Below are 12,962 nucleotides of genomic sequence, written 5' to 3' on the forward strand. Positions count from 1 at the left end.
CTCCCATCAGGTTGGTGATCAGCGCAAAATGGAACACAACACAGGCTGCCAAATCAGGGGTGTATAAAACCCCCTGGAGGGGTTCGGGGCCAGCCACTCGCCACTGCCCAGGCCTCCAGGCAATCTGCCGCTGGGTGGGTGGCCAGGTGGCCTGGAAGGCTGGTTCCCACTCTATCAAACACTTTGCCCTTGGGCTCAGCACTTCCAGTTTTAATTACCTCCACTGAGGGGAGGATGGGTGTCTGGTTGTAAGGGTGTTCTCATGCTCTCTGTCCCAAAGGCAAACCTGCAAACAATCTAAACACCCAGCCACAGGGAACTGGCTACAGAAATTATATTCTAGTCACACACTGAATTATTATGCAGCCACTTAAAAATCATTTGTACAAAATATTTAGCGACCAATATAATTTTAGATTAAAAATGCAAACTACAAAATTTGAAGTAGTATGTAAAATATGACCTCACTGATGTGTTTTTAAAACCCCAAATGATTTTTGATTTGGGAAGTATTATCCATATTTTCAAATAATTTAAATGCAGTATAAATTAAAAAATACTTTAGTTAGCTATAAGGAAGCATTAACTAGATCAAGTCACATCAAAGGCTTATCTTTTCCTACTCAAGCTGCATGTCTTTGTAAGCTGCCTTAGGACAAGGCGCGAGGTGAGGCATCTTCCCACACAAACTGCTGTGCTGGGTGGAGCCCCAGGTGGCCAGAGCAGGGCCAGGGAGTAAAGGCCTTGCAGGCATTATGGTCTCTGCTACTCTGCTGCTGTAGCACTGCACGGGCACTGCTATGCCCCATAAAACTACAACCAGCCCCCGGTCAGAGAATGAACTCAAGGACTGCAGGCCAATCTCAGCAGAATCCGAAGCAAGCATGACAGAAAGAAAAAAGTGCAGTGCAGCCCCCTCCCACCCTGCAGACTGGGTCTCAGGAAAGCAGAGCGTGTTCCCAATGGGACGATGCTTGACCCACCCCTCTGTACAACAGTTCCCTGCACAGAGCTGGCTACTGACGATGTCTATCTCTAATAATCCAGGATGCCCCTACCACCTGGATAAGTCAGAGGCAAGTGCAAGAGTTCTGGACCCAAGCACCAGCGACAGCTAACACTGCTGCAGAGCGCAGGACCAAGGCTAGGAAGTGGGGTTCTCCCCTCCTCAGAACCCGGGCAACTCTCAGGCCTGGCCTCGCCAGCGCAGACTGTTCCCCCGAGGCCCAGAAAGCCAGATGCCAGCAGTGTGGTGGCCAGCTCGCTATGCACAGGCAAACGTCCCACCAGGAAGGCATCAGGCAGTGGTGAGGGCAGTCCAGCAAAGATAAGGGGAGGTGGGAAGTGACCGCAGGTGGAGTCAGCTGGTCAAAAAGGGCTTCCTTTGGTCCAATCAGTACTCAAAGGTAAATAAGGGAAACTGAACCATATACTTTTCAAAATTCCTAGAGATCACTAAATTTGAGAAAAAGAAAAATGCTGACAAGGAACCTCCCCTGCCACTTACCATATGCATCATCATCTGGACAGCAATGTCAGAATACTGGCTGATGTAGTTCTTACACTGGGGACAGAGAAACAAACTGGTAGTGAAATTAACTGCTACAGCATACTAAAAAAAACCCGTATTTCCAATCCCAAGAGTAGAGTCTTGTAAATGTCTGCTCTGGACAAGTTTTATTAAGAAAAATGGCAATTTGGTTCTTCAATACCTTATAGAAAAATGTGTGCAAAAGGTTTTTAAATAGGCCCTTAGAGATAAGGTCCTCCGATCTCATTTGCCCCAAGCTTGCCCCAAGGTCAGTCACTACTCAGTAGCAATTAAGAGTGAGAGTGTGGCTGCTAGCTACACTGTTGGAACCAGAGGTGACTTTTCAAATCCATAAACACATTCTTGGATAAGATTATAAAGTTGAAATCCAGTGAAATAAATTTAGAATGATCTTCAACCTGCCTGTTTTTATACACATCTAGGTATTTCCTGTAGACTCTCAGAGAACAGGTCATAACTGGACAGCCTCCTCAGGGAGAAAGCCAGGGGAAGCATGACAGCCCTCCACGCTGGAGAAGCCCATGTGCATAGACACTTCAATGAGGGTAAAAGATTCCCAGGCTTTCAAGAGAGGAAGTCATCAGAGGAGCCCTCACCTCCCAGAGCCACCACGGCCATCAGAGACACCGCTCTAACCCAGACCAAGGGGTCAGGACACCAACTTCCCTACAGCCAGTATGCTTTTTGGCTGTTAGGTACTAAACTGGCATTTTGGTTTTACATACCAATCTCTTGAGTGTGGTTAACGTGAACAGGGCCCAAGAAATAAAACCCCTTATTAAGGGGCTAACAAAATGGGTTTCTCAGCCCACAGGACTAACATTCACCAAGGTAAGGAAGGCATCCTGGGTGAACCTCCTGTAAGCCAGTCACGTGGCTTCCCATGGAAAGCACCTGCTGGCTGTAAGGAGAGCACACTTAGAGTTATGAACATACAACAGCCAGGCTTTTAAAAACAGAGTTATAGCCTGAGCAGGCAGTGGCACAGTGGATATAGCGTCAGCCTACAACAAAGAGGACCCAGGTTCGAAACCCAGGTCACCAGCTTAAGCATGGGCTCACCAGCTTGAGCCCAAATGTTGTTGGCTTGAAGCCCAAGGTCATTGGCTTAAGCAAGGGGTCACTGGCTCAGCTGGAGTCCCCTGGTCAAGGCATATATGAGAAAGCAATTAATGAACACTAAGGTGCCGCAGCAAAGAATTGATGCTTCTCATCTCTCTCCCTTCCTGTCTATCCCTTTCTGTCTCTTTCACTAAGAAAATAAATAAATAAATAAAAACAGGGTTATAATTGGTTCTAGTGTTGTTTCTTATCTACTGCTCACAAAAATTAGGGGATATTTTATCACTTCATATTCATTTTGAAATATCCCCTAATTTTTGTGAGCAGTATACAAATGTTTACTGGGAGAAAAAGAAATCTTCACAGAAGTGGTCTCCTTCCACTATTTCATCCCATGAGTTTTCTAACATATGCAATTGCAATTAATCATCAAGGTACTTAAGCACCCACCACCTACTCCAGTTCGTTCTAGTTAAAAGGAAATGGACGTTGTTGGAACATCTTCCTCAAAGCCCTGAGGATGGAAGGTAAAGTAACGCCCCCGGAAGTGAAGTTTTCTTGGTTCCCCACTCCTGTCCCCAAGCCCATAGACAGACAAAGCTCACCATGTCAGCCATGCCAGGCCCCAAGCGGTCGCACTGCTCCTTAGCATGTTCCAGCAAGTCGGGGACAAAAGTGGTGTTGGTCCTGACGGCAGTCTGGATGTCAGTTACCAGCTGAACGCAATCCTGGCAAACGTCCCCATCAGCCTGCAGAGACAGGGCCGTCAGGCGGGGAACACCACAGACCCTATGAATACTAAGATTCAAATTCTTAGGGAAAGCTCCTCAAACGCTCATGACTGCAGCACTGGGGGTGACTCCTGAATAGTTCATATTGTGTCTTTACAGGCTTTAAAATTATCAACAGCTCTAAAATCAATGAGACACTGATTTTACTAAAACTTAATAGGAAGGGGGAATTCTTTGCATATTTTTTAAATCCCTGTTCTAAAATGTAGTATAATTTACTGTACATACCCAGGTTCCTCAGGCACTAACGGCACAGCCATCTGAAGGCTGGCAGGTGTGCGTGCCCCGTGTAAGAACCGCACACACCGCCTCTTCCCTGTCTCCTCTCCAACCCAGTCAACCACGGGGCCCAGCGCGAGGCCCACCGCCTCACCTTCGGCTCGGGGTCTTTGCTGGGGCCGTCCTGAGGGTAGAGGAGGAGGGGGATGTTGGCCATGAAGGGAGCCACCACCTCGGCCACGTCCAGTTCCGGGATCTTATTGGACTCGAGCTGCTTCTGGTGGCTGAGCTCCGCCAGGTGCCTCTGCAGAGACTCGCAGAGGCTGAGAGCGGAGCACACCTCTCCGGGATTGCTCTGCCGGGAGAGACCAGCTGGAGTGCCTCTCCCAGGGAAGCAGGCAGCCCCCGGTGCCTGAGTCAGCCCCTTCCTCCTCTCTCAGCCCGACTCACACATGCATTCCCAGCTCCCAGGCACCGCAAACAAACCACCCAGCCCACTCCCCTCTTCCACCTCCATTTTAACAATGGCCTAAGTGCCATTCTCCTTGCAGTTCAATTCAAAAACCTGGAAAATATCCCTTCCGACAAGTATAGTCTATTTATCCTCTAAAAACAATACACATCTGTCCACCTTCACTGCCCCCTGGACATCAGACATCCTGCCAGCTTCCCTTCTTTCACCTCCCAATGGGGAGACCTAGACCCAACCCCCTCAAAAAGGTACCTGTGATCAGGACACTCCTCTCCCTGAAACCCCCAAGGACTTCCTGCTGCACTTGCAATCCTTACACATGCCCTAAAAGGTCTTGCATGATGTAACGCCACATCCCTTAACCAAAATCCTGGTTCTGTCTTGGGACAGTGGCCATTTCAGTTTTTTAAGCACCTGTTATTTCTTAGGGTCTTTCCAAATTCCACAAACCTGGCCCCTTGCTCCTTGCTGAAAACTCGATCTCTGGCACATGGTTTTTACACAACAGATACTTATCAAATGAAAGTTGAGCATCCTTGCTGCTGAATCCACAAGTACATTCCCTGACTTACTCCTTAGGATAAAACCACAGAAATGAAATGAACTGCTTGCTCAAAGGGACACTTAAGGATCCCACAGGAGTTATCAAATCAGCACCTATCACTGTTATGTCAGTTTACATTCCTTCAGTAATTCTACAAGGTCCTAGTTCTTGTGCCCTTCCCAACCCTTGAAAGTTTCAGGCAGTGTTCAGCCAAGCCAGAGCCACTCTGGATGTTAGCACTATAGCAAAGAGCTGCTGAGAAACCCAAACGCATGCACGCACTTTCCATTTTCACCGCTCTATTCTGGTCTGGTACTTCCCCGGATCCCAGCGATGCCCTGAAGGAAGACTTATCCTCCACCACCTACCATTTGTCCTTTAATCATGTCCAGGATGACTGGGAGGTAGGAGTCCACAATCTCCTTGCACGAGTCAGACATGTCTGGCCTAGGAAGCCAGTCACAGGTCTTCTCCAAGTACACGAGGATCTCTTGCTAGAGAGAACACAGCAAGCGGTGGGTCAGGATGCACTTCTCCACCAATGGGCTGAGAGCAAAGGCCCTCTACAGCTCCCAAAAGGTGAAGGCTGAAAAACAGCGACCCTCAGGGAAGAGGACCTGGGACAGGGCGAGTGGGCGCCACAGCTCTGTTAGATCAATGGGGCAAAAGGCGATGCTCTGGTCTGCAGTGTCTCAGGCACAGGAAAGTCCCAGTGAGCAGAGAACCAAATGGACCCGAAGTCAACCCTGGCACCGCCCACCTGGGGGGAGTGGGGCAGCAAATTAGACCCAGAGTCTGTTCTGGTGCAACTTGTGGCAGAGAGACTATGTGAGAGAAACAGTATGTGGCCCACATGACCTAATTATATCCTACCTGGGCCAAGACCACTCCTAATTAAGACACTCCCCACCCCAACCCCAGCCACAGCTTTCATCAGCCACTGCAGGTAGCCACAGGCCACCACTCACAGTCACACACACCTGTGGTGGCTTACCTCGGTGGCATTGTCTTTCAACATGTTGCCTGCTGCGGTGATGACATCTTTGCATACATCGCAGGGAAGGGATTTCTAAGAGGAAAGAACACAAGGGGGAGAGATCGTGTCTGCAGGACAACTCACACCACACAGTGAAAACCCCCTTGGCCTTTTCTCATCATCTCTAAGCAGGGTCTGATCACAGCCACATCTGACACACAGGCTCATCCTGGCTCCCCAACTTAAACAAGAAGCACTCGGACACCACCGAGGAAGGATTAGGTGTGACTGAGCAGATACTCTGTGCTTTTGCCAGACAGACACACTTTTCTTGCACCCTTCACCGTGCAGCACCTTACTCAGTACACACAGAACAGGCCAAAGTTCATATGCATGCTCACCACAGCTCTGTGAGGAAACAGGCTCAGGAAAGTGAGATCAGAGCAGCGGAAATCGGAGAAAGCCATTAACAAATGGCAGCATCCCCGGGGACCAACATAATCGTCATCACAGAGGCAAAGGGGGAGGGGCACAAGCCCCGGCCAGACAGCGGTGCTTATGCACACTCGCTCTGGACTGTCCCCTGTGCCCTACCTTCCCCTTCCTGCCCAGCGATGTGTTCCAGTGGAGGCCACGCGTTCCCACTCCACAGCTCAGAGACCTGACACCAGTCTTCTGACAAGCCCAGGCATCCAGGGCCTCACAGGGCCCAGGACCATGGGAAAGCCAGTTGGTTCTCAAAGCTCTCGAGGAGCTCACTTCTTGATGGCAACTGACTTTCAACCCAAGAAGAAGGCACTAACATGTCTGGGTAAGGTTAAGGAACACCTGTGAACTTAGCTGCACTCAGAGAAACCAATTTGAACCTTTGACCTAGTCAGGCTAATAATGCGCACAGGCCCTACCAAGAGACATTCAGTCTTCATTCATGACACTATCCTTTCAACAATGAAAGATCTAAAGTCCTCACTTGGCATACATTAAATGTGGATATGTGGATAGAGGAAGCAGTATTAAAAATAAAATCTGAGGCAAATGAGAGACCAAATCTGAAAGTGGCCACAGGGGGCAGTTTTCCAGTGAATCCAGGAAATATTTCTGAAAGAGCAATGTTATTTAACTATTCTTCTCTCACGGAGTTCTATTGGCCACTGACAAGTCTTAGAACTTGAACTCCACTCAAACCTGGCCCGGCCCGCGGAAGCAGCATGTCCCAGAGTGAGCCGAGAGCGCGTTCTGCAGGGGCAGCCGGCAGAGCTGGGCCACCTTGGGAGAGGGCTCAGGTCATGTGGAGAACGCACTCGAGGTCTGTCATCTTAGAGTGACCCCCGTGAGTGTTGAGAGCCCCACGTTAATATGCTAGATTTAACACTGTTTAGATGAGGGGGAAATGGCATCTTTCCCAGTTTGGTTATAGCTAGAAGTAAAATTCTGAACGTCTACTAAAGCTCTTGGGTCTGAATCAGTGTCAGAGGCAGCCGTCAGAGAGGCAGAGAAGGAACATCAAAGGGGGAAAGAGACCTGAAAAGCTTAGCATCTTTTTGAGTGACCAAGGATGAAAGCCATCCCCTGTGTGCCCAGTTCTGGGAATGGGAGCTGGGACCCTGCTGGCCCCGTATTTGGGGTGGAGGGGTGGGCTCTGCACAGGGGCTGGGGGGCAGCATGGAACAGAGCGTGGGCATGGGAGGACCTCGTCCTGTCTCTGTCACCAAGAGACTGGGTGATTTTGAGGGAATGCAACTTAATCCCCCCTGCTCCATTCCCTCTGGGGTAAAACGAGCACAGCTACCAATGAGTCATGCCTCCCTCACAGGGTCATCGTGAGGAGCAATGGGGCAGAGAAAGCCCTGTGCATGGCAGTGGTCCCAGACAACGTAAAGGCACTGAGGACGGAGGAGGGCACGCACCACCGTGGGCTTGCTCCAGACGGTCTGCAGGCAGTGCTTCACAGCGCCGCAGTCGGCTGCCGTCTTCACGCTCTGGCACCACGTGGCCGAGCCTCTGCTGCATTCTCTCAGGCCCAGGACGGGGCTGGCGACAGCTGAAAGGAAAACACTGTGAGAAGGTGGCTCCTTTCCCACCCCGCTCCCCTCACTTGTTTACCGGGCTCGGGCTAGCCCTGGCACTCAGACGGATACTCGTGCTGGGACCCTGACCCAGCCACATGAAACCCAAACCACAGAGGCATGCTCAAGACAAGAAGCTGTGTTGTCACAGAAGTCACAGGGATAGAAGGGACTACTTTATCTAGTTCACATTTTTCCTCTCAAACTATTTTTAAATCATATTAGGGAATATCAGACATTTTCATCTTTGTAACTTTTTTAAAAATTCCATGAAGTAATGAAAGAAATCACAGGAGACTGACATTTAAATATAGACTTTAACTACTATAGAATAAAAATTAGCCAGACCCTGGCCGGTTGGCTCAGTGGTAGAGCGTCGGCCTGGTGTGCAGAAGTCCCGGGTTTGATTCCTGGCCAGGGCACACAGGAGAGGCGCCCATCTGCTTCTCCACCCCTCCCCCTCTCCTTCCTCTCTGTCTCTCTCTTCCCCTCCCGCAGCCAAGGGTCCATTGGAGCAAAGTTTACCCGGGCACTGAGGATGGCTCTATGGCCTATGCCTCAGGCGCTAGAATGGCTCTGGTTGCAACAGAGCAACGCCCCAGGCGGGGAAAGCATCGCCCCCTGGTGGGCGTGCCAGGTGGATCCCGGACGGGCACATGCGGGAGTCTTGTCTGACTGCCTGCCGGTTTCCAACTTCAGGAAAAAAAAAAAAAAAGCCAAAGAAATCATATACCAGTTCCCAGATGGCCTAGCACTATAGTCTGGGGGCGGGGGTTAGAAACTGAATCACGGAAGTAAGGGCTCTGGGGAGTGTGGGACACGAATGGGAGCCCCAGACCTGGCAGCTCCCACCAGCACCTGCCATGCTCCTCCCAGGCACCGGGGCCCCAGGACTCCTGAAAAGCACCCACTAAGCTACATTACCTGATTCTACCAACAAAATTTAGAAGGAAGGAGCCAGAATAATGAACAGGAAGCTACAAAGAGTCTCTGGACAAAGGAACACACAGTGATATGCAGGGAACCAGCAAGAGGATGGACATCAGCAGACAGAAGCAGGGCCCGTGTTGGTCCTCTCCGCATGAGGCCTGACCAGCATTCTTCATTCTTACAAATAGTCAGGTGGAACTCTGATCCAAGGATTTTCCCCAACCATCCCAGCCAGAGACTGGCTACAAATGATCAAAATCTATCAGGTTCAGGGAATGAAAGGCAACATCATAGGCCTGAACAGCAAGAATACTTTGTAGCTTATTTACGCCTTCTAGAAACTTGAAACACTGATCATTTGTAATAATGACTTTGTTATTTGTTTTGGCCAGATTATTCTGGACTAAAAATCATCTGGGTAGTCCCTTTTAACTGAGATTGGCCCGGCTAACAAACCCAAGGCCATTTCCCAGTCCAGTGACTATTAATCAAGCAAGGCAAGCCCCCCACCTCAGAACTAGAGGTAAATGACATGCAAGGTGGCCAATCTGGTAGATCTACAGTCATCAAAGTCAAGCCTAAAAGAGAGTTCATGGACACTGAGAAATGAAACTGAAGTCCCAGCTCCTGGAAATTCAGTTCTCGGCAAGACATCCCCACTTACCTCCAACCTAAGCCAAATTTATAAAGGTACACATTATAAAAACTGTGGTGTACAGCAGATGTGACTCAATGCACACTGACAGAGAAATAACTGTGTGTCCTCAGGATCAGTAATGCAAGGCTGAAACAGGAGCCTGGGTGACACCAGTGAGCTACCTGCTGAGAGGTCCAGGTGCTTATTCTGGGAGCTGATCTGAGCTGAGGGCAAACAATGGCTGAGAATATGTGGGGACAAGAATACTGTCCCCAGGAAGTGTATTTATACTCAAATCCTCACACGAATTCAGGGGACCTCTAGGGCACCATGACACCTGGCCAGGGACCCCAGCTGTGCACAGAAAGCTGTAGAGGCAAGCATGGTTTTTCTCCACAGAAGTGTAAAAACAACGAAGATGAAGGCAGGATGCCCAACTCCACTGACTGGGCCAAGTTCAGGACCCTCAGAGGGGAGACCAACGTGAACAAGTGTGGGCTCTTTGCCCCCACAGCGGGAGAGACAGATACAACAAATAGTAACACAGGGAGCCACATGCACAGAGCAGCCAAGAAAATGGCTATCTGCCTACAGGGAGCTAGAGGTGGCATCTTCAAAATGAAATGTGAACTAGCACCTACAGGACAGAGGAAACAAAGGCTGGCTAAGTGCAGAGGGCATGGGGAAACTCCCGAACATCCAAGGCCCAGGTCTTCTCTTTGTCAGAGGGGAAGAATCCCCCTTTGTCCCTTCGGAAGTAGAGCAAAGGAGAGTGGCAGGAGCCAGGCCACGAAGACAGGCCTCAGGCACACCAGGACAGATACCATCTGACACACTCATCCCCACAGGCAATAGCTTATGTGAGAGTCTTCACAACCAGGCCTGACAGCAGGGCTGAAAAGGGGGCGGGAGATTCAGATGGCAGGGCTCCTAACTGGAGTGAAGAGCACATTCCAAACGTCTAAGCAAGAAGCGGTGACAGCAAGGGCTGAGAGAGACAGACAAAGATTCCAAACAGCATGAGAGTCAGGAAAATGAAACAGGACTGAATTGAAACAGGAAGTATCTCCGGCCAGCAATTTTCAACTGGCATGCATCAAGAATTTTTAAAACAATACCTATTAAGCCAGGGGTCCTGACCTCTCTTCCCTTAGATTGTCTAGATAGGTAGGTAGGTAGACAGATAGACAGACAGATAGACAGACAATAGATAGATAAAAGACAGCAGCCAGCACAACAATAGCCCTCCAGTGTGAATGCCCCATTTTTTTTTTTCATAAAGAACAAGTAAATTTATTTATTTTTTACAGAGACAGAGAGAGAGTCAGAAAGGGATAGATAGGGACAGACAGGAACGGAGAGAGATGAGAAGCATCAATCATTAGTTCTTCATTGCGTGTTGCAACACCTTAGTTGTTCATTGATTGCTTTCTCATATGTGCCTTGATGCGGGCCTTCAGCAGACCGAGTAAACCCTTGCTGGAGCCAGCGACCTTGGGTTCAAGCTGGTGGGCTTTTATTCAAACCAGATCAGCCCGCGCTCAAGCTGGCGACCTCGGGGTCTCGAACCTGGGTCCTCTGCATCCCAGTCCGACGCTCTATCCACTGCGCCACCGCCTGGTCAGGCGAATGCCCCATCTTGAACCATCAACATGAGCTGCACCTTATTGGTCATATCACGTACTAAGGTTACATCTGATTGGTTACTTCTTGGTACCAGAAATCCTTATATATAAGTACAGGCAACTGATTTTTTTTAAAAGTCACTTTGGAGAACAATGGGTAGGTAATTACTATTAATTAGTGTGTGTGTATGTGTGTATCAATTAAAATTATACCTATTGCCCTGGCCGGTTGGCTCAGTGGTAGAGCGTCGGCCTGGCGTGCGGAAGTCCCGGGTTCGATTCCTGGCCAGGGCACACAGGAGAGGCGCCCATCTGCTTCTCCACCCCTCCCCCTCTCCTTCCTCTCTGTCTCTCTCTTCCCCTCCCGCAGCCGAGGCTCCATTGGAGCAAAGATGGCCCGGGCGCTGAGGATGGCTCTGTGGCCTCTGCCTCAGGCGCTAGACTGGCTCTGGTCGCAACAGAGCGATGCCCTGGATGGGCAGAGCATCGCCCCCTGGTGGGCATGCCAGGTGGATCCCGGTCGGGTGCATGCGGGAGTGAGTCTGACTGCCTCCCTGTTTCAGGCTTCAGAAAAATAAAAAGATAAAAAAAATTTTAAATAAATAAGTAAATTATACCTATTTTTTTTGTCAGATCGGCAAAAATATATTTTTGGTATGCTGCAGAATTTTAATTAGTTTATGTGTGTCTTGAGATGAAATAGGGTGAAAATCACTGTCTTATGCTAAAAGAGGAAAGGAAACAGTAAAAGCCAACCAAAGAGGGAGGTGTGGTCACATACTGCACTGCCCAAACCAGCGTGAGGGGAGGACAGGGCACAGGGCACAGGAAGGGCAGACACACCTGCACACTGCTTCCTGTGAGACCACAAGCACAGCAGGTCGGCAGGTGAGGGCATACGACAGCATTCCTGAGTTCCCCAGAAGACTGGAAGTGTTGAGCTGGGAGAGTGCTTTAGAGGTATACAGCCATCTTCACAGGTAAAGGCACCTACTTATCACACGAAAGCGGATCTGTTCTGTGTGGTCTCAAACCCCAGGCCTCAGTCTGCGGCCACACCCCCTGAACATGTCCAGTCTCATCAAACCCCAGACCTCAAGCAATGAGCAGAGGTTAACAGGCAGACCACAGCTCAAGGTAAGGAACACACTTAACATCCTCAGGAATAAAAAAAGGAATGGTTTCCCTCATTAAGTAATGAGCTCTCCAACAGCAGTAGCAACCATGCAAAACAAAATGCCCAGCCTATAAGGAATTCTGAGTAAGAGGGATCCTGAGTGGCGAGTGGGGCCAAAAGACCTCTTAGGGGCTAAGTCTTAATTCTTATAAGAGTGAGGCAAAGGACATTTGCAGTATTAATACATAACCAATATATAAAAATTACCTTAAACCACTTTCTGATGAGTTATTTCTCAAAACACGTTCCCAGCAAAGCTCTCATCTCTATTCTCATCCTCCCACATTCTGTCCCCAAATTCCAACTTCCTTCTTGGAGGTGGTATGTTGAAATCTAAGAAACTTCTTAGAATGTCTGTCTGACCCCTGGAGATTTCTGATTAAATGTGTCATATTAAGACATGAACGCTACTCAGTGAAATCAAGCACTACACTTCTCAGTTGAAGGGCCTAGCATTTGAGCCCTCAGTGACAAAACTGGTAGGCTGAAATTAGAGAACTTAGTGTTTCAGAGACCCTGAAACCCTCCAGGCAAGTTTCAGTTTATTAAGATAGCTATTTTCAAAAACTTCAACCGTTTTTCCCTAAGAAAGGCGTGGATGCTGTTCCCTTTTTACTCTCCAAGCCTAAAGAAAATACAGACATGTTCTAAGCCAGTGTGGCTTTCAACCTTTTTACACTGGGGACTGGTGAAAATAAGAATTACTTCGGGGACTGCTAAGGCAGAAATCACCCTGAGCATAAATGAACTGGACTAAGATCACTGGGTCTATTATCTTCACGCGTCAGGGTGGTTACCTCCTTCACAGACCAGCACAAAATTTCTGGCGGACCGGTTTGCAGACCAGTAGTTGAAAAACACTGTTCTAAACCATTCCGCATGTAGGTTGCTTACCAAAAATAGGTTATAAT

General features: G+C 49.0%; 1 protein-coding gene across 1 annotated transcript in view; it reads right to left on the minus strand.

Annotated features, from left to right (window-relative positions):
• The window catches only part of PSAP (prosaposin), a 35,708-nt gene that overhangs the window by 8,085 nt on the left and 14,661 nt on the right, over positions 1-12,962 (minus strand). The window contains exons 2-7 of the mRNA XM_066348120.1: positions 7,524-7,657; positions 5,635-5,709; positions 5,009-5,134; positions 3,779-3,979; positions 3,220-3,363; positions 1,508-1,564 (exon numbers count right to left, since the gene is read on the minus strand). Of these exons, the coding sequence (XP_066204217.1) occupies positions 1,508-1,564; positions 3,220-3,363; positions 3,779-3,979; positions 5,009-5,134; positions 5,635-5,709; positions 7,524-7,657 (737 nt within the window). The remainder of the gene's footprint in view (positions 1-1,507; positions 1,565-3,219; positions 3,364-3,778; positions 3,980-5,008; positions 5,135-5,634; positions 5,710-7,523; positions 7,658-12,962) is intronic.

The sequence above is a fragment of the Saccopteryx leptura genome, chromosome 9 (genome assembly GCF_036850995.1).
Source record: "Saccopteryx leptura isolate mSacLep1 chromosome 9, mSacLep1_pri_phased_curated, whole genome shotgun sequence".
Classification (NCBI taxonomy): Eukaryota; Metazoa; Chordata; class Mammalia; order Chiroptera; family Emballonuridae; genus Saccopteryx; species Saccopteryx leptura.